General features: G+C 39.7%; 2 protein-coding genes across 2 annotated transcripts in view; one reads left to right on the forward strand and one right to left on the reverse strand.

Annotated features, from left to right (window-relative positions):
* Positions 1-1,077: 1,077 nt before the first annotated feature.
* Positions 1,078-7,046, reverse strand: nus1 (NUS1 dehydrodolichyl diphosphate synthase subunit). Its single transcript, XM_026341931.1, has 5 exons — positions 6,502-7,046; positions 5,846-5,977; positions 4,741-4,893; positions 4,212-4,311; positions 1,078-3,982 (listed from the first exon to the last, which is right to left on the reverse strand). Exons 1-5 carry the CDS (start codon positions 6,899-6,901, stop codon positions 3,892-3,894), a joined length of 876 nt encoding a protein of 291 aa, XP_026197716.1. The 5' UTR covers positions 6,902-7,046; the 3' UTR covers positions 1,078-3,891.
* A 2,124-nt stretch (positions 7,047-9,170) lies between these two features.
* The window catches only part of rad51b (RAD51 paralog B), a 29,602-nt gene continuing 17,775 nt past the window's right edge, over positions 9,171-20,997 (forward strand). Inside the window, exons 1-7 of the mRNA XM_026340701.1 lie at positions 9,171-9,369; positions 10,535-10,648; positions 11,352-11,456; positions 11,864-12,000; positions 12,716-12,835; positions 13,032-13,215; positions 16,216-16,258. Of these exons, the coding sequence (XP_026196486.1) occupies positions 9,286-9,369; positions 10,535-10,648; positions 11,352-11,456; positions 11,864-12,000; positions 12,716-12,835; positions 13,032-13,215; positions 16,216-16,258 (787 nt within the window). The 5' untranslated portion in view covers positions 9,171-9,285. The remainder of the gene's footprint in view (positions 9,370-10,534; positions 10,649-11,351; positions 11,457-11,863; positions 12,001-12,715; positions 12,836-13,031; positions 13,216-16,215; positions 16,259-20,997) is intronic.

Genomic DNA, 20,997 nt, shown 5'->3' on the forward strand with positions numbered 1-20,997 from the left:
CGCATTCTGCTCCGAGGAGGATCGATGGTGCTGGAGGTTGTGGTGGAGGAGGAGGAGGAGGAGATGACGGGGCGCAGGCTCTCCTCAGCGGTGGAGAAGCAGCGGAGCGTCCTGGTGTCCGTGCTGCAGGCGGTGCGTAGTGCCGACGCTGTAAGCGGACCAAGCTGCTGCTGCTGCTGCTCCTGCTCCTGCTGATGATGATGATGCTGGGATGCCCTCCTCCGATCACTAAGTACGGGAATCAGAACCAGGTCCTGCATTTGATATGCAGAGTCTACCTCACCACAAGGCGGCGCCTTTTACGCACCCAGCGGAACCCTTCTGGGATTGGAAGACGTAATCCTTCATGGATATCTTCACATGAGCAGCAGGAACAGGTTTCAAATCACTGCTGTTAAACGACTTAGAGCTGGGAGCTGTGAATGTGATGTGAAACATGGCCACAAGCTGGATTAATACATATATTCACATGTGATGACATTGTCTCATCTCAGGTTAACTGGTGAAATGGTTCTGGACCCTGTCAGAACTGATTTGTGACACTTCTCACCCTCTTGATGTGCTTTAGACCATCAGTTGTCTTGTGGGCACAGAGTCAACAGCACAGTTACTGCTCCAGCTATAAATCTTTCTTTATGTTAGGTAAAGAGAAGAGGCGGTCTATCATTGTTTCATCAAACATATAATATAATAAACTGATGTATAAGAAGCAGCTGTTAGTTCATGGAGTGGATCAGGTTTTACGTGTTCATTTTTGAAAGGGCATTGAATTATTACACATAAGTTCAGTTACGTTGTGTTTTTTCATTTCATAGCTGAATAAATAATCTATGTAATACATTTTTTTTAACAATTTAGTTGCCCAATGAATGTGTTCATCTTGTCTGTCATGTGTTATAACCATTGTTTCAACCATCTCTCAGAAAAAACCCCAAACAAAATAAAACGGGCTAAAGTTAATTTGAGCAAACAGACAGAGCCTTGTGCTCCTTTTGTTACTTTATAATAGTCAGTTTCATATTCGCACACTGGGAAACTTTGAGTAACACTTTGAGAACAAACGCATACACCCAGACTTGGTACTGTAAGTATGATCTAATCATGTCAGTAACGTTTATTAAGTGAAGACACTGAACAACCAATCAGTTCCATGTGCAGTGAGCATTCATCCTGGACATTGCAGTTCTCACATGTGAAGCTCCTGTGTCCCAAGTACAGTACCAGAGCATTTGTTAGTATAGGCTATGAAGCACCCACAGCTTTGTAAACCAGGAAACAAGAACACACAGTGACCCAGAGCTATCACAACTGCTGGCTGGTGATGAGGAGCGTACCGTGGAGAGAAGAGGGAGAGATTCAGTTTGGAAATGATTTTATGCTGTAAGAGAAGATGACAGAAGAAGCAAAAAATAAATAAACCTAATGTGACCCTGCTTCTAATGCAGAGTGCACTTGTGTGCAGCTGTTGATATGTGACATGAAGCAATGTAGTCTGTGTTTGGACTGATGTCTTCTCAAACAGAGGTGGAAAGATTAAGAGTGGGAAATCACACTGACATTACAGAATGAAGCCCAGGCTCGATAAATTCAAAGGCTGCGACATACACACAGAGCCTAAATAACACTTAAAGGTGCTTACAGCTGCTCAACAGCACAGCGTTTAAAATACGCAGAGCTGTCTGCCTTGGTATGTAACCATTTACTTCTAGCTTTCATCCCATCCATACCCTGGACACATAACTACTGCATTCTTTCCACATATCAGTTTCTTTTCTACTGGTCTGGGGGTTTACCGTCTCATTTTCTTAAACATTCATTTCACTTTTTGGTGATTCTCCTAACGTTAGAAAAAGAACTGAGCCAGTGCAGAACAACGTATCAGTTACCAAACCAACTGATGCTAAAACACTGGGGAAACCAGTAACTGTGACTAAAATCTGCCTACAGTGACAATTAAAGTGGCACTTGTAAGTTTGAGAACCCCATTTTTCCTCTTTGTTTCCTAGAGAACTACATAAAGTGAACCCAGTTAAACAATCTAGTCCTTTCATTTACTAAAACGATTCAGTTTAGCGTGTGGTAAAAGTATGTGATCCCCATGTATCAGTTCATTTGAAGAGTCAGGTGTTTCAGTCCATGGCGTCACAATCAGATGTGAGTGCAGGAGGTCCTGTCTCTACAATCTGATCTAGACAATACAAGTGTTTGGAATTGTGCATGACTTGAACAAAGGAGATTTTTTCAAGACCTTAGAAGAAGAGTTATTGGTGCTCACCAGGCTGGACATGGTTACTATAGAATTTCTAAAGAGTTTGGACTCCACTAGTCTGTCAGGCTCTATGGACACACAGGACCAAAGTGGAACCTTATGGCTTGATAACCTTCTCTTTGAAATGTAGTGATGACAGCATCATGATATGGGTCATATCAAAGTATCCATCTGTGGACTGAGGCTCAACAGAAAGTGAATCATGTTTTGGACAGGCCAATTTAAAGTCCTAATCTTAATCCTGTCTCAATCAAAATGGATTGGGACAGGATTAATGGAAGGACAGAAATGGAAGGACCTGAGGCAAGGAGGCCAACCAAGATCCCCGAGTTAAAATTATTTTGTAGTAGTCTAAAATATCTATAAGAAGATATGTAGGGCTGATGAAACATGAAGGAGTAGCACTGCTTACTAACCTTTACCACACGATTGGTGTAGTGTAATATTTTCATCTCATTTATTTAGTTTCATGTATCTGGTTTAAGGATTTGAGTGAAAATCTGAACATATTTATGTAGAAACAGAAAAAAAATCTGGGGGGTTCACAAACTTCAAAGCATCACTGTGAGTTCCAAGTGAAGAGCTAAGCTAGGTGACCTTAAAGATCAGCCAGTGTTGGATGAGTGACCGTTTATTGTTTCGAATGATTCGGATTCTCAGTATTGAAGGACCGTCAAATGTTTGGGCACTTGTTTGGGAACCACTGACCTCATGACATTTAACTATAGTTGGGTCTTCCTGTTTTAATCTGGGCCATCATTTTCTTGGACAACTAAGAAATGAGCAGCAGGGAACGTGGGTCAAAGAGCTACGCATCCAAGGTGATGACCAGCTATTTCTGGATCTTTCAGACATCAGTCACCATGTTAGATCGTTGGTGACTATGAAGGTATCATTTCTGATAATACTGTGTAATGCACCATTAAACTGAACTCTGGATGTGTCTGAAGCAACACTACAGATGAACACATGACTGCAAGCTGGAGGCCACAGGGACATAAGCAGAATTGCATGAATTTCTCATATTTACACATTATTAACTGCTCTGTCCCTTTGCTCAACTTCCGCCGCTCAGCTCATGTAGCCGCCGAGCTCATCCCCTAAAGTGCAGCTGTATTTCCCAGGATGCCTCGCAAGGACGGGAACAAAGCCTTGTTTCTTCTTTGTTGCCTGCTGACTGAAGGCAAGTCATTTTCTCAGTCTTCAGCGGTAAACAGCAGCTGGAGACTGAATGACAAACAGTGAGCCAGAGGCTTAGAGAGAACAGAACAAGGGTCTGTGGAACACACCGAGTCTGTGTGGACAGTCTTCTCTGTGTCTGTGTGTGTCTCTGATGTGCTATTTTCCCTTGGCTTGGAGAATGACTTCCATGAGTCCTGTGGAATGTGAGTTTATTATAAGACAAGAGCTGATGGCAGAAAGTTTGCTGGCTCGCTCTCCTGGTGTCCTCATATTAAGCTGTTTAGTCTGTTAGACACCCAGGAGGTGCACAGAGATGGGAAAGGGAGGTGTGGTGGACACAGTGAAATACAGATGGGTCCCCCACTTCTCCACACTCTCCTCTGACCGTTTGAACCTCCACACTTCTCCCTGTCTGAAGTACCCCTGGGCCTTTCTGAGCGTCACTGGCCGAGCCGCTGCTGACAGGCACCATAGCGTTGCAGGGCACCCAACAAGTCCTCGTAGGACACGTTTTTGTGGGACGGCAGGAAGCTGAGGACACAGAGCAGGACACACAACCTCAAGCACAGGAAATATCAAGTCTCCACAAAACAGACTAAAACGTCCACAGTGACATCTGCTGGAGGGTCTGTTTATTACAGTGTGAAAGGACTGAAAACTCAATCTTCTGCTTTTGTCCGTCTAATTTATCCCCGTTTCTAGTCTTGAGCATTGATGGATTTGGGTAAATATGCTTACTCAAAGGCAGATGGCAACTTACATGAATTCAGTGAGTCTGATGTGCCAGGGGAGAAAGCCCAGCGTGCTGTCCACAGGACCAAATTTTACTACCAGCTCAGGGTCGGGAATATTCTTTGCCTCTGAAACAAGCACAAACACAGGCAGCACATTGTCAGCTGATGACAACTGTTGAAAAGTCCCTGTTTAAACTGACTATAATGCAATATTCATGCAAAGCCCTTAGAATTAGATTTATTACAGAATTCTGACCATCTTGCAGTGTAAAGATCAACTTCTGAGGGCTCTCTGGTGGACAGAAAATTCAATAATGCAATGGTGACACTGATTCTAAAAGACCTCTGACCTAGCTTGATGCCTCTGTTGTGACATTACTCATCTACTCGGACACATCAGCATCAATGCGGACGTGGCAGTGGCAGCTCTGATTTACGAGCACTGACGTGCATGTTATCAGGATTTCCACTAGCAGGTGATCATGGGGAAGATTTCATTTCTTGTTATTTGTTCAAGAACTGCCTAACAGACGCAAACAGAGTCCTGATTGGTACCTCTGAGCAGTATGTCCAGCATGGAGACGCTGATGTCTTTGGAGCTCCTCTCTTTGTTCTCCACAGAGCGGCAGAGCTGCTGCGCTGCCTGGACGATGCTCTGCTTCCCGTCCTCTGGAGACAACACCTTCACTGTAGGCGTGCAGGACAACACTGGATACACACACACATACAACATAATCACCTTCTGCTGCCAATGACTAAAGGGGTAACCAATATTGTGCCCTCAGTAAACCTAATGCTGCACTTGGAGCTGAATAATGTAGAGCAGCCATATGATGGCAGGGTAAACAGTCACTTCCACTCAATATGGACTTTTGTGTTACAGAAGAAAAATTTTAAGAGATTTGAGGTCATTTCATCCAAAATATTTAGAAAAAATTATGTCAGACATGTGGTAACATCATTAAATCAGGTGGATTATTGAAGTTTGCACTTTGCTTCTGCATATATTTAGTCATTTCACGTTTTTGTGTTGTTTGACACTGATATAATGGCAGTTAGTGCAACAGTAAAAGGTTGCAAGAAAATGTAATGGCACTGATTGTAATTTGCTGGTTTTCTGCATACACTGGCATGAAATGGGACCACATCTTTGATGTTTTTGTTGAACACGACCAATTAAAATATAGAATGATGTTGAAAAAAGACAATATGTCTTCGTGGGCTGTTGAATTTCTAAACTCCCACTTTGTAACCAGCTACAACAACTCTTTATTGTGACAATCCCTTTTCTTGCAAGGCATGGTTCACATGAGCTTATGCTGCTTGTGAATAGCACAGTGACACTCAAGTGTGTTAACATGGCCTTAACCACGTTACTGAGAGAAACCAGGTTTCTTGGGTAATCAGGGAACGTGTTTACATTCACTCAAGAAACTTGGTTACTGGAAATCCGAGTATACATGCAGCATGACTGTGTGTTTTAGTTTTAGTCTAGCTAGCCCAAAACTACACCTCCATTCTTGTTTCATTGATTGGACTCCAGGTTTGCTAACACCTGCCTCCAGTTGATGTTTAGTGACATCACAAACCTAGTGTTGCCTTTACTTTTTTTTGCGAATGTGTACATGCTACTATGCTATGAATTGTGCTAAGGCCTTACCTTGGTGTTGGTGTTTGTCACTGCCATTACTCAGGAACTCCACGTTGTATTTTGATGCCTCAGCACCCAACAAGTCCTGCTGCTGCCTGACTATCTCCTCCAGCAGACGGGAGTTATTCTTTCGAAAAAAACCTGAGGAAGGACAACAGTGATCTGTCACGTAAACACAGCTTGTGTTGTAAACTAGGATGGTGTACATGTATGTGTGCATGTCTACATCGAAACAAATAGAAGTCACTAGATCCCGTATTTAGCCAGGAAATAAACTGAGACACAAACAGTATCAGATTTTCAGGCAGAATAAAACACTTCTTTTAGGATGACTTCTGTTCATCCAGTAACTGGAAAGTGAACATAGTCTCTGAATAACTGTACAACTCAGACACATAACGTGGAACAAATTATTATAAGCTCTAAGGTCAGATGACAATTCTGAAATAAGCCACAGGGAGGGGAGGGGAGGGGGTAGGATCGTTTTTCTGCTTCTGAGATTGATGACAGGAACTCAACTTTTTCCATATGTAGGTTTTCTAAACTTAATGTTCAACTCAATGATTTCAGGCTACAGAGAAAACTAGAGTTATGCTAAATCAGACACCTGCCCTGATTTCTAGTACAAAGGTCGCTAAAATAACTACGCGATGTTAAGTGCTTACCCTGATTATCATAGACGCTGACATAGGATATACCGACAGCCATACACCACACCACCAGGTTTGCTATGTCCGTATAGCTGGGTTCATCCTCCGCTACCAACAGGCCGATGTGGACCGGCAGTTTCTCCAGAGACCTGCCGTCACACAGCCACCGAGTCCGGCGACTGGCAGTAAGGTTTCCAGTTAGCGTGTTAGCTTTAGCGTCGGGGTTATGATTGGACTTCTTCTGGCGGTCCGAAAACCCAGCCAGGGCTACGGGCAGGAGCAGAGCGGCCATCGCCCGCTCCCACAGCCGCCCCTTCCAGCTCCGAAGCCGCACACGGAGCCAGGAGACGAGCGCTCTGTTAACGTGGACAAGAACCAGCAGGAGCCGCCACAGCAAGCCGTACAGCAGCGCCATTAGTGTCCTTATTCATTCAAAGTAAAGTCTTTGGAGGACAGTGGTCAAGCCGGCAGTAGAAGCACTCTAAAGTATCATATACCTGCTAAACCTGATTCAGCGTTGCAAACGGCACAACGTAACCGCCGCCATCTTGCTCTCTTCTCGGCAACCCCTGACCTGTGAACCCACAGCGTGATACACGTTGCTCGCTTATTGGACGAGACAAGAGTGACGTAGAACTACAACAGCCTATGTCCATCAGTCTCATTCAGCAAATGCTTCTCAACTCTTAGTGGAAAAATAAATCACAGCATATAAAAAAAAAACGCTTATGTGGAATTCTATTATATTTTAGTTTTTAACTTTTTGTGGCTTAAACTTCTTCCATGTTTGCAACTATTATTAATATTATTTATTATAAAGTTATTTCATTCAGTTTCACTGCCAGGACTTTCTATTATGGTCACACCTCAAAAAAGCTAATTGGAGCCAAGTAAGAGAATTAGTTTGGAAATGTGGACTAGAGCTACTTCAACTGACAAAAAACACTCTAAGGTTTTGTGTTTGCTCCGCACAAGAAGAATATGCTTATGTACGCCATGCCTCATCAAAAGGAGCTTTTAGAGGATTTACAATCAAGAATTGTTGATTTACATGAAGCTGGAAAGGGTTACAAAATGATGTCAAAGACTTTAGATATTCACTAGACTACATTTAGGCAAACAATCTACAAATGGAGACACTTTAGGACTGTGGCTACTCTAACAAGAAATGGACGGCCAGTCAAAATGACCCCAAGAGCACAACGAACACTCATGTAAGATTTAAAGGCATCATTGAAACTAGTCTTAGTCTAATTATTCTACAGTGCGTACAACACTGAACAAGCAGGGTGTCTATGGCAGGACACTGCAAAGGAAGCTTTCTAAAAAAGAACATTGCTGCATGCCTGAAGTTTGCCAAAGAGCACACTGACATATATATATTACATTGCTCTGGAAAGTTGAACTGTTTTGCTGCTTAGAATAGGCTTTCTCTTCATCTCAGCTATATACCTGTAATTTACTAATTTTACTGCCTAAATTTCATGTTGTAAATTCACCAACATAAAACCCCCGTTTGTCGTCTTTTCAAAAAGGGTCAAACAGTGCATCTCCTCAATCAATTCTTCACATTGGTTATTGTGAAAGGCACATGAAATTTTGTAACAAGCAAAAAAGTTGTGACCTTTTGCTTTGGTAACATTTTTGCACACTTGGCATTGTTTCAACAAGATTCCTGATGTAGTCATCTGGGGTGGATTTCTAACACTTGTTGTCTGCCTTATCTTCACTCTTTTATTCTCCCCTCTACTAGACCTTTGGCTACCATACAATAAAAAACAAGATACCCATATGTCAAATTAATATGACCATAGCACCTTAAATGATTTGGTTATATATACTGAGACCAAAACATCGGAACAGGCAACTGACAAAAAAAACCATCTTGGTCAAAACTTAAAACAATTCAATTCAGATTCAAATCCCATGATTGTAGTGGTTGTTTCTGATGCAGCAGTGCTCCATCCCTCTCCTCCCACTGGTCCAACAGCTCTTAGCTTCACAGACCTATTCTGGCTTGACTCAGTGTACTAGGTTAATGTCTCATCAGTGATCATGTTGAGCACAAACCAGATGGGATAGCATGCTGTTGTGTCATATAGCTGTGGTGATGTGGTATTTTAATGGAACAGCTGGATCTTTCTTTTTCTAAAATTAATTACTACAAAATGCTCTTTGTCATAATTTAAGGTAAAATGGTTGTTTGCAGCATACAACAAATGTGACATGAGTTTTGTCAAGTTTTAGAAGTAGTTCACTTTTTGAATCTGTAAATTAAATTTAACTTAAGGCCTGAACATTTTTTGGTTTCTACAGAAACCACATTTATGGGGAACTGAAGGAGGTTATTAACACGTAACAATAAATCTTATCTTACTTTTTTTTTTTTTTCAAACTTTCTCTATGAAAAGTACAATGGAAAATATAGGCTTTTTCATCCATCCATTCACTGGTTTTCATAGTTTCATAGATTCATTGTACTTTTCCATTTTCTGTTAAGTAAAAGTACCTAAAATGTACTTAATTACAGCACTTGAGTAAATGTACTTACTACTGAAAAATCCAAGAAGTCGTTTCTACACTGGGAGGTCCAGTTGGTGGCGGTATCGCGCCATTTCCTCATTTGTCTCCGAGAACCATGAAGAAGAAGAAAAAGACGAAGAAGAAGTCAAACGAAAGCGGTAAGCGGTGGTCAGTCGGTTGTCATGTAGCATTAGCTAACTTACTGTCTGCTGTCAAATCAAACAAATAGATACATGCTGGACAGTTTGCCTTTTGTTGACAGTCTAAGAATTAAAAATGGCGACTAGAATACTGAAACGAAGTGGAGTTTCAGACGAAATGTGTGAGAGACTTAAACGACATCAAATAGAAAGTTGTAAGGTGAGTTGATGCTCGAGTCCTCCAAGGCTAAGCTAACACCTGAGGCTTAGTTGTGGTTTGTTGTGCTCTTCTTTTCTCAGACACTGTCCCGGTAGAAACCTAACCTATCGTAGTAGAAATGATTTTCCAGTTACACTTCTAGAAGCTTTTGTTTTTCATTACAGCAGTTATTCAAAGTCATTTCTTTGTGGAATAAAAGACCACAAGGAATTAGGAGTTTTGATTTTAGGGTTAACATCTGAACAGGATGACTCATTCACAAAAGGGCATTACACGTGTGTTCCCACTTTCAACAGTCTCAGTTTTTTAACTGCAGATTCTTAATAAAAAATATAGTCACCTAATACATTATGATGTTTTATTATAGCTTAATCTGCTGGTGCACATACTGATTAGAAACATCTGTAACATTAGTTTTAACTTTGTACTTGCACTTTTACTTCTGCCATTTCTGCCACATAAATATTCTAAATTTGCTAAATTGTCATTTTATTTAAGTACTATAATTTCTACTTCACTATTTCTGTTTTTTGTACTTCTTACTTAGATTTTTCCACATTTCAGAAGTATATTTTACTCCACTTATTTAATAACTATAGGTATTATAGGTCACTTTTAAAATTCAAATTAAAAATACATGAATGCTGTATCATCATAATACTTTATTGATCCCTGGTGTGTAATTCCCAAGGTGTCTACCAGTATGTAAAATAATTCAAACTATAATTCTGAAAAATGACCTACAAATAATCAAAATATGGCATATAGCACATGCAGTTGTTAAAAGTGATGATCACATTCATGCATCAATAATTATAATGTCATTTTAATTGATGTAAAGTTTGTATTAGTAATATATAAAATAAAGAGTACGGTTTTGTTCTTAAAGTATGTATATAAGCTAAACGTCAGTGCACACTGTGGTCTTGCTTAGTTTAGTAAATGATTTGAGTACTAATACCACCTCTACTACTTTATGTTGTGCCATTAAAGTACCTGGACGTTCTTGTTGTGGTGGAAAGGAATCTGTCTGAGTGTCCCAACTACCATATTACTAATGTATATGATCACCAAGATACATTCTGCATATTACTGACCCCTGGTGCAATGACACAGAATAGAGGTTCACCAGTGTTAACACTTGCCCCGGTGTTTTTCTCCTCAGGATCTATTGTCTTTGACACCTATTGAAGTGATGCATGCTGCTGGTTTAAGCTACCAGAAGACCTTAGGGCTGCTGCAGTCAGTGAGCAAAGCCATCGCACCACCCATCACCACGGTTTGTATGCTTTCCTTATTTCTTTTATCTTTTTTTTTTATATGTCGTAGTAACTGGCTAACATAAGGGAGAAAGGATACAGTCAGAATTTCTTGCAGCCATTATAAATATTGCACCCTGCAGCAACAATGGTGCAGATTTTCCATGAGTGCAGTGCATTAATGCTGCATCGTCTGCACTGTATTTCTGATTTATTTGATGTTATACAATCTGCTTTTCTTTCAAAAATTAAGACATTCCTAAGTGATTTCAAGCATTTGAATGGTAGTGTCCGTGCTATTACAGTGTGTTACCGATACACTGGCACTCACACCATGGTACATTCACTTGTAATAAAGATGTTTGCTTTTGTTTGACTAACTCTTGAGCTGTTCTGCTTCACAGTCTCTTATAATGTTGTTTCTTAATAGAGTGCTGTATGGAAGATCACTTCTTGTAGGGCACCTTAAGTAAAATGCTATTGCTGCGCTATAAACAAAATATAAACAGATGGTCACATGACTGCAGCATTACCATCACTAAATTTCTAACTTGTAAACTGATTTAGCAATTTACCTCTTCCTTAGCATGTCTTGATGATGAATTATTAATTTCAACTGTTAATTTCAGTTGTTAAAAAAAGAACAAAAACAAGCCCCTTTTTTAGACGATATCAATCTGGCATAACACTAACAAAGGGTCGCACATGTTGTTGTTCTGGTAGGCTCTTGAGATGTGGAAGCAACAGTCAAACTCCTGTTTCTCTACGTCGTTACCTGCACTGGATAAACTGCTAAGAGGAGGCCTGCCCTGTGGGACAATAACAGAGGTACACCAAAGAAATAATCACAGCAACATTTTAGGTTAAATATCAGTCACACTATGTGGTCACCTAATTGAATGAAAGGGGTACTATTGTGATACTGTATGTCTTTAAGAAACTGTTCAGCTGTGAAGGAAAATTAACAAGTGTATGTTTTATCTTTAATTGGCAAAATGTGCAGCTACAGTATTTGTTTAATATAGAGATGTCTTCAATCAATTTAAGATGATTACAAGGGGTCACTTCCTATATTACTGCTTAAATAGGGTTTTAAATGCTACAGTAACTCATCAGACCCAGTCCTACCAGTGAATCTGGTGAGATTACAGAAATTAGCCAGTTTAATCTAATACTAAATATTAATATATACAGTACATGACAGCTGGTGTTGGCATTACTTTACATTATCTCAGGTGACAGGGCCATCTGGCTGTGGGAAGACTCAGATGTGCATGATGCTTAGTGTATTGGCCACTATGCCAAAGAGCGAGGGCGGCCTGGACAGCAGCGTGATCTACATTGACACAGAGTCAGCTTTCTCTGCTGAGAGGTAAGACTTGTAGTCTGCTGTTTCCTCTTACTGACCACCACAGAGGCAAAGTGATGATAGAATGTGTACGAAATGTATATTTCCTATTCCTTATTCACAAAGTTAGCTAGCTATATTTTATATATTAAATATATATATGTGTGTCATTGTCATTATGTGTGTCATTCCAAACATCTCGTCTATCCCATGTGGGATTACAAGATTCAGCTATTTTACAAAACATGCAGCTATACATATACATACTTATATTGTTTTTTTAGGACTGCGTGATTATTGTAGATCACAATTGAGATGTCAATCTGTGTAATTCTATAACAATAAAAGGTCGTGATTTAATAAATATAAAGTAAAAGTGTATCAACGTGACAATCCGTTTTTGTTAGTTTTGTCCACAGTAATCTCAGTGTGACTTTCCCACCAAAATTTGCAGCCCTAATGTCAGCATTTTAATAAAATGCCAAATCCGCTATGCATACACATTTAAAGGTGTGATACACAACTTACGGATATGTAAGGAGAGAAGAAAGAAGGAAACAGGTTTTGCCTGGAAAGAATTAGTGTCAGTGTGAGTTGATGAAGTTGAAGAGTGAGTCAGAACTACTTGCGGGAGAATAGTATGTGGTAAACATAGAGCAGATTCAGCCTTTTAATAGTAGAGCACAGATGTTCACTGAATAGAATAGTAACAGCTGTGCTTCACTATATGTGATGTCAGGCTGGTGGAGATCGCAAAGAGCCGGTTCCCAAACTACTTCAACTGCAAGGAGCGGGTCATGCAGATGGCTGGTCGGGTCCTACTCTTCAGGGAGCTCACCTGTCATGATGTCCTCCAAAGGTACAGTTTGATACCTGACACAAGTTAATGTTGATACTGCTTTGTGTAGGCAACCTAAATCTGGACTTGATGTCACTGAACAACACCATACACAAAGATCACCGTCTGTAAACACACTATTTATAATTGAGAATCCATGTATGAGTCCTGGTCCTTGATCATGTCTCTGAACGGTATTTGCTGTGTCCTCTGTCAGACTGGAGAGATTGGAAGAAGACATCATCTCAACCAGCGCAGGCCTAATTATCCTGGACTCTGTGGCGTCCGTGGTTAGAAAGGAGTTTGACACAACACTACCTGGGATCCTAATGCAGCGCAGCAACCTGCTGAGCCACGAGGCCACCATCCTTAAATACCTGGCCCACCAGTTTAACATACCGGTATGTCCACACGCTCAGGTCCTTTACTTAGCAGAGATAAACATACAGGTCCCTGCCAGCGCAGTCCAGCACTCCTATAGTAATACAGTAATACAATAATATAATAGTACATATAATAGTAGTACACCTCTGGAAGCAATGTGCATATTACTTTCAGCTCCCTGATGCACATAAACATATACAGTATCCTTGAATTGGATATATCCTCTCTTCTTGCCATAAGTGGACATCATTTGGATTTGTGTTCTGGCTTTTCATTAAGAAAGTAGTACAGCATAGTGTGATCAGCCTCTCAGTAGCAGCACTGGTGCTCACTGTGTGAGGCGCTCGGGGTCATTGTCTGTTGTGGCTTTAGTGGCCAATTTTCCAACAGAGCTACTTTGTGTTGAGTTTGGGTTAATTATGTAAAGCAGTAAAGTGACGACTGTTTCAGTGTGCAGGTCTGATCTGAAGTAGCCCTCCTCTGTAATTCTGTTTGATCACCACTAGATGTAAGTGCTGCCATATTGAAAGCGGTGTTTGTAAATCAGATCCCAACCATTACATATATGCAGGAACCCAACCAGATATAATAACATTGCATCATAAAAGTCAATTGAATGACAGTAGTTTTTTAAGGAGGGTTTCCTTATCCATTACAAGGACCTAAGGACAGAGGATCTTGTTGTATAGATTGTAAAGCCCAGTGAGTCAAATTTGTCATTAATTGGATTTAATGGATTTAATTGTTATACTCATTTGTATTTATGTACTGTATTTGTGGACTTGTTCCCATGTCTATCAGGCAGAAAAGCACTTGACCTCAGTAAAGGCTTTTGATTAAATTAAATTTAGTTTTTTTTTTTTCAGCCAGACATGGATCATGTTTTCAAATTGGCTCTGCCTTTTTGTAAACTGAATCATTAGTTTCAGGTGAAGAATGACTTCTTAACCAGGTGGGGGTTGATTTTTCTGGTCCTACTGCAAATAATCATCAGGGCTGAATTTTAACCCACTGCTGCAAGGAAAGAGATGATCACATCTTAAAGAAGCTTAGAAAAGCAGTTGTTTTCCACTGAGCCTTATGACCGCAGGGTTAGTATTAGGGCTAGGGTTACATACCTGAATACCCGGGTTGCTGCTGAAGACAGGATACGGGCAAACAGTTGAAAGTGAGCTCAGCTAGCCTAGCTTTTAATTAACCTTCCATTTGTTCCACGCTGTTGTCGACCACCCTGCTCAAGTCTGCTGTGATTTTCTTCTATCGCTAACAACAGCCTGCTCGGTTGGTTTAAGTGTATTAGGGTTAACAAATAGCCACAGGCAGATAGTAAAGCGAACTCCAGCAGAGATAACAGCCACATGTGCTCCATCACAGCCACCTGGATACGTATTTATAAATGTCACAACCAGTGCTATTGTATTGTTACACTTGTTAAGCTGATTGGATTTTTATGAACTCACCATATGCTTTAATATGAGGTTATTTATTGTTATCGTTGCAAATAACTGGAGCAACAAGGCACATTATCTGTAAATGACTGACAGTGAGTAGGTCTCACTTACGATGAACTTGGTCAACGCGAACGTCAACTGTGCAACCATTATGCAAAGAGAGACTGTTGTGTTGAAACATAAACACACTGTTGACATTAAACACATCCTCTAAAATGTCATACAACAGCTCCCGACAAAAAGCATGTGTACAGCTGTGTCCATAAAATGATTGTGGAAAAAATCCAGCTGTACAGTAATTGCTGTATTGTAAACTTACATTTATTTGTTCATGCAACTTCCCCTGTGTAGCTTTAAAACGTAATGTTAGTCTTGGCAAAAGTCCGGGATCACCAAAATATACAAGACAGACTCTTGTATGATTGATGTCTTTTTTTCTTTACATTCCCACACAATTCAGAGACACCACAAGTCAGAGGTGGTAATTAGCAATCTGTATAATAGCAAAAATGAGCACAACTCCAGACGCATTGTCACTGTGGTGTTCCTAATTGCATCATTCTGGAATATGCAGAAGTTTCAGCTCAGTATTCACTGTAATGCCACTCAGTTACAGTATATACAGTAAGCAGATGGTTTTAAATCATCAGGTTATTATACGCTTTAAAAGTTGATTATCTGACCTGAGTTGCTGTTATTGCTCAAGATATTCCATAAGTTATGGAGGGTTGATCATTACTTTTTCCTTAAAATGTTGCAAAAAAACTTTGCTGTAGTTGGACATAGACATAGTGAGTTTATTACATAAAAGGTATACATCAGGGCCACTCCAGTGGTGTTTGTCATGGCCATAAAGAAGCTTTCTGCAGGCTGAATTTAGTCTGTAGCAAAGTATTCTAAACAACTTTTATGTTTTGTGAAGTTGTAAGTAATTTGTAGAATAGTATTAATGCATAAGAAAGGTTTACCTCACCTGGGTTAGCTTGGTCCAGTCCAGTCCAAATTAGATCAAAAATAGATAGTTGTAGCACACCATCAAAGCAGTAAGTGCCTGTAAAGTTTCACATCTTGTCTTCCATCTGTATTTATTCTTGCTTGGAGGGAGAGAACACGGTGAAATAACCTTTCTTTGTTTTAATAAGTGAAATAAAAGTTTAGCAAATCTGAAACTAGGAGGTCTAACCTGTTATGAACAAGTGGATTGAAAAAGACCACTATCCTCAGGAGCATGTTTGCATTACTCCCACTTTAGTAGTAGTAGTAGTTGGGCAGTGTGAAAGTTTGAGGACCTCTGTCTTATTGTATTTTAGAAATACAGATATATTGTCAGGGTAATGTAAATTATTATGATGATTACACATGGCTTTCAGATATTGGTATTGGTATTTATATTGGTGATCTGGATTAAAGGCATTAAAGGATTAAATTGACTGCTACTCCTACTACTACTGCTACTATTTTAAAGGTTTAAGATTGCACTTATTAATAATGTCTCGCAAAAATATGGGTAATGATTAGCCAAAGCCAAAACTAAACTCAGCCGATGTGTCTGTTTTTTCCCTCCAGGTGGTCCTGACCAACCAGATCACAACTCATGTAGGAGGTCAAGGTGTGTAATTCTGTGTAAACTTAGTTTGTTTCAACACAGCATGATTTCAGTAAGATGCCTTTCTTCTGATACTCCTTAAAACAGTGATGAGGAACCCATGCTCCTCGAGGGCTCGTGCCCTGTTTTTTTTTTTTTTTATCTGACATGGTATCATCAATATTATGGATAAAATTGATTACATGATTATTTTTTATTTCTTATATTTACCTGCAACATAGGCAGTCCAAGCTGGACAATTATCTCACAATCAAGTACCATTTGATCTTCCTTTATTACGCATTTTTGTGCTTACCATGAGTCAGCTCAAATGGGATTTGATTTTATGATAATCCTGAGGATTGTAATGTTAAACTCCTTCAACTCCTTCACAATTACTCTGTAGAATACCAACACACAGCTGCAAAGAAAACTGGAAGTGAGCAGAACACGTCATCCTGATTCTTCTCCCATATTGGACACTTTTTGCTCTTGGCTGCATCTACAGATCCACAGTGTTCCTTTGCAGTGCCAACAGATTGATTTAGCTCGATACAATGACGATATTTCTACAAGAATTCCTGCTGATTGGAACATTTAAACAAGGTGATATGGGAAATACTGTAGGGACATGTTGTTTACTTCCTTTTCATTGACATGAACAGTTTGAACAGTCTGTCTGACCCACAGAGTTACTGTGGGCCAGACAGCTTTGATGAATTAGGGCTGAGATTTTCTTTTCTCAGCCATGTACACTAATGGCTAGTGCTCTAGCAGGCAAAGAACAGATACAGCTGAGTAGTAGTTAGCACATTACTATGCATAATGATAAGAGGTTGAAGTAAGGTAGAGGGAGTTTAGTTTCAGTAACAGGTCAATTAATTTGTAGGCTTAGATCCTGCCTGTCCATATTATCACCTCCCCCATCTGTCCTGGCATCCTGGTTTCTCTCAACCAATGGCGCTGACAGTGTAAATGTTAATTTATTACAGACAATAAAGTTAAGGAAATGCAATTAAAATTGGATCAATTATGAATTAAGACATGAATTATAATGTGTGCAGTGGCCCTCTCTGCTCTGAAATTTTACAGCAAATGTCAGGGACAACTGAGTTACTAAGCTGACATATAATGGAGCTGCTAAAACTAGAATCATGATAGCTACAGCACAACCACAAACACAACAATTTTCTGCCACATAGTCCTAGATGTGTCTTCTACATTGGACATCACTTCCTTTGCCTGTTGCACAGCATAAAGAGATGGGTGTCTGAGGTTTTCCTCTATCTTGGTGTTTAATCAAGCAGCGTTGCAGTTGTCCAAACTGAAGCTCCCTCTGACCTCATTTAGTGAAAACTCAATAGCTCAGTCTCTGCCAAGAGCTGCCTCTGCCAACAACAGAGCCACCAGGAGAGGAAAGGGGGATACAAACAGAGGTTGGAACAGCTCCATCTTAAACTCAAAGAGAAACAGAAATAGGTGGGAAAGGCTCAACACGCTAATGGAACATGCAGCACTCTGGAAGATGAACTGGTTGTAGTGTTTTATCTATTTGGCAAAACGATTGTGTGGGTTTGCTAAAGTCAAGTTAAAACTGAAAGGTAAAAAAAATGTGGGGGTTAAGAAAGCAGAATCAAACTTGCTGTAAGTCAGTGTTGAGTTTGTGGAAAATTACTGGTGACAAGTAAATGTTTATGGTTATAAGGAACACCATGCTTGTATTCTGCTTAACATTAACACTGAGAGCATCCTAATCCTAGTCCTTCTTTATTATCAAATGAGTATTTGCAAATATTTGTCAGAGTCTCTATCATATTTCCCTGTTCCTATATTAGATAGTACTAACTGTCAGTGCAAAACCAGCCCTGCTTAAAAGATATCTTGGATTGTGACTCCAATACTATGGTTCTATGTCACATTGTGAGAGAGGTTCAAAGACAGCTGTTATTGTTTCCATCAGGGGTGACTTTGTTGAATCTTAAAGATTTGTCTCTGTCTACTTTTAGTGTTCAGTGTCAGTATTTATGAGCTCATCATCAAATAATGTGTACTGTGATATATTTCTAAACTAGACTGGTACTTGCATTACAATAGTTTCTTTAGGTTCTTCTGGATTCATAGCCCATATATAATGCAATCTCTGATGCTTAGGCTGAACTGCATAACTGCACCCATCTCTTAGATCTGTGTCACGCATAAAGGAAAGTTTGGTCAGTCTCCGTTTGTACTTAGAGAATACTTGTGTTCCGTTTGTTTCACGGCTTCAGAAAGAGGTTCATAGAGGTGCATATATAGTTCATGTACAGTTATAAAGCCTGACAAGATTCATATAAATTAAGCAGTAGAGAAGCAAGTAAAATTTTGTAGTAACATTTTACACTGTACATACTGTTGTTTTTTACTGCAAATCATAATTCATACTCAGAAAGTAGAATTGAAGGTTTCATCAGAACAACTTTTTACACAGGCACAAATAAAAAAAACAAACACTCAAAGATGCACTAGTATAGGCAACGTTGTTTTATTCACTTCAGCATTGAGTGGATCTTAGTTTTAACTTACATCAGTTTTTGTTTAAAATTGTGCATAGGTGGAAAAGTTTTAACTGAGGGTGGCGCCAAAAGAATCCTCATGACCAAACATCATATACATATCTACTTTACGGATCATGATTTACTAAAGTGAGATAAACAGCTTATCCTTGGCCTTGGAAAGAGTAGTCAACAAAATAATGTTTATTTAGTAGTGAGACTTGACCTTCTGATCACATAACATGATCTTCATCAACAGATAGGGTTGTCATAATTTCTGCCTATTTGTTTTTGCTTTTTATCAGGGTTCAATCGAATGGCCGTGCCTAAAGTGTAACTTCAGGTCTGTTGGAAATCTTAAAGATGCTGCATTTCATCTGTCTGCCTGTGTGTCTCTGTTTCACCAGCAATATTTTGCCCTTTGTTCTTTCCTCTGCATTAATGTAGAACTCAGGAAATCTAGTCTGTTAGAACATGTGGAAATTCAAATCAATGCTCTCTCCTTGTTTGTACTTCTAAATATGCTGAATTGAAGGGGCATGCAAATGCCACCTATTTCGCACTACGTCTTCATATGATTCATTAAAACACAACTAACTGGTTCCTCTGTTCCTGGTCTGGGCTACATAAACTGTTACATTGGGGATGTCTGTGGCTATTTTTTTCACATACACATTTCCTGGGGAAATGTTTTGAAGAAGGCAGAGTTGCTGATGTGACAGTAGCAAGGCAGGATTACTGCTTAGCATGGGGAAAAAACATCAAGAGTGTGAGCAGTGATGCATGTATTTGCTATGAAAGCTCAGGCATGGCCTGACTGGTTAGAAAAGTTTGTTTGGAGATGTGTGGGCTGAAAGAGAACGGAAACAAATGTCCTCATCTCTGCCAGAACTTAGTCACTACTGACCAGTCTTTAAGTTTATTGTCCACACTCGACCCATCTAGACTTTGAAAGTCTTACTAGTCTTCCTTTCCTTATCTTGAACTGTTTAGTTCAGTGCCTCAACCCCACGTTTGAGCTACAAGGTTTATAACCATCTTTGAACCTAATTAGGAAGCTGAGCTGCAGTTGTGCCAACAAATCCTCAATGGTGTCATATGTGTGGAATGCTACTATAATACAAGCAGTAGTAGATACACACAAGGAGAAATTGTTGGTACCCTTCTGGTAAAGAAAAAAAACACATTGGTCACTGAAATTGACAAAAGTAATAATAAATAATGATAGACAAACATGTTAAAGGTAAAGGCTGTAAGACCATCTCCAAGCAGCATTTTTTTTTTTGGTCCATCTTTGTCTCTCCTCTTTCTCCTTTCTCTTTTTCCCCTCTTTCCACTTGTGAGATCCTGAGACTAGCACAGGCTGCCCTGAACCTGCGCAGGGTACCATGAAATCTCAAGATTATCAAGGCATTCTGGAGAAAAACATGCTTCTCAGTGTCAGAAAGCTTGGACTTAGTCACAGGTCACGTGTACTCCAACAGGATAATAACCAAAACACAGCCAGAAAGACCAAGAATGACTAAAAACAAATCATTGGACTATTCTGAAGTACCTTTTAATCCTGATCTAAATCAGGACTAATAGGCAGTTTCCTATTAGTCCAGTTTCCATTCTTCTGTTGAGCCACAACTCAAAAGCAATATCTGATTTTCATGAGTTAATTTTTGGTAAATTTTATTTATTATTGGTTTTGTCATTTTTAAGACATTTCAGTGACCTTAGTGGGTTTTTCTTTTTACAATTCTGTCCATATGTGTACTTGTGTGTAGAGCAGGGGTTCTCACCTGTTTTCTAACTTTTCCTTTCCTACACACTGCTGATTACATGGATCAACTGTGTTTAGTCATTCAGAAGCAGGAAGACATCATCTCAGATGATCCTTTCAGTTTTCAGTTTACCATGAATTGTGCTCTCTACCAGGAAATTCTGAGGGACAAGTTGTCAGTTTGTGAGTCGAAGTTTAAGGACATCTGGGCCATGAAGCAAGACAGTGGTACAAAACAAAAGAGAAAGTCCATTTCCAAAATGCTCAAAAGATTCTTTGGCTTTGGACTAGTATTGTCAAAGTTCTGACTCAAGGCCATTTGAGATGCTGTGGCAGGACCTTGAAAAGGTGATTCATGCTTGAAATCAGCATCTGCACTAGTGTAAATGTCACAGTTTCACTGCACAGTTAGACATTCCTATTGAGCAAGATAAAAAAAAATATTGGCTTTGTTTACTCTCCTT

Source organism: Anabas testudineus, chromosome 24, assembly GCF_900324465.2.
Source record: "Anabas testudineus chromosome 24, fAnaTes1.2, whole genome shotgun sequence".
Lineage (NCBI taxonomy): Eukaryota > Metazoa > Chordata > Actinopteri > Anabantiformes > Anabantidae > Anabas > Anabas testudineus.

What these genes read in the sequence shown, in the direction of transcription:
- nus1 (XM_026341931.1), bottom strand. Translation starts at nt 6,901, where the DNA reads ATGGCGCTGCTGTACGGCTTGCTGTGGCGGCTCCTGCTGGTTCTTGTC. An exon ending in GCTGGACATACTGCTCAGAG is followed by an intron (nt 4,312 to 4,740) that starts GTACCAATCAGG and finishes TGCTTGTTTCAG; the next exon opens with AGGCAAAGAATATTCCCGAC. An exon ending in ATCAGACTCACTGAATTCAT is followed by an intron (nt 3,983 to 4,211) that starts GTAAGTTGCCAT and finishes CTGTGTCCTCAG; the next exon opens with CTTCCTGCCGTCCCACAAAA.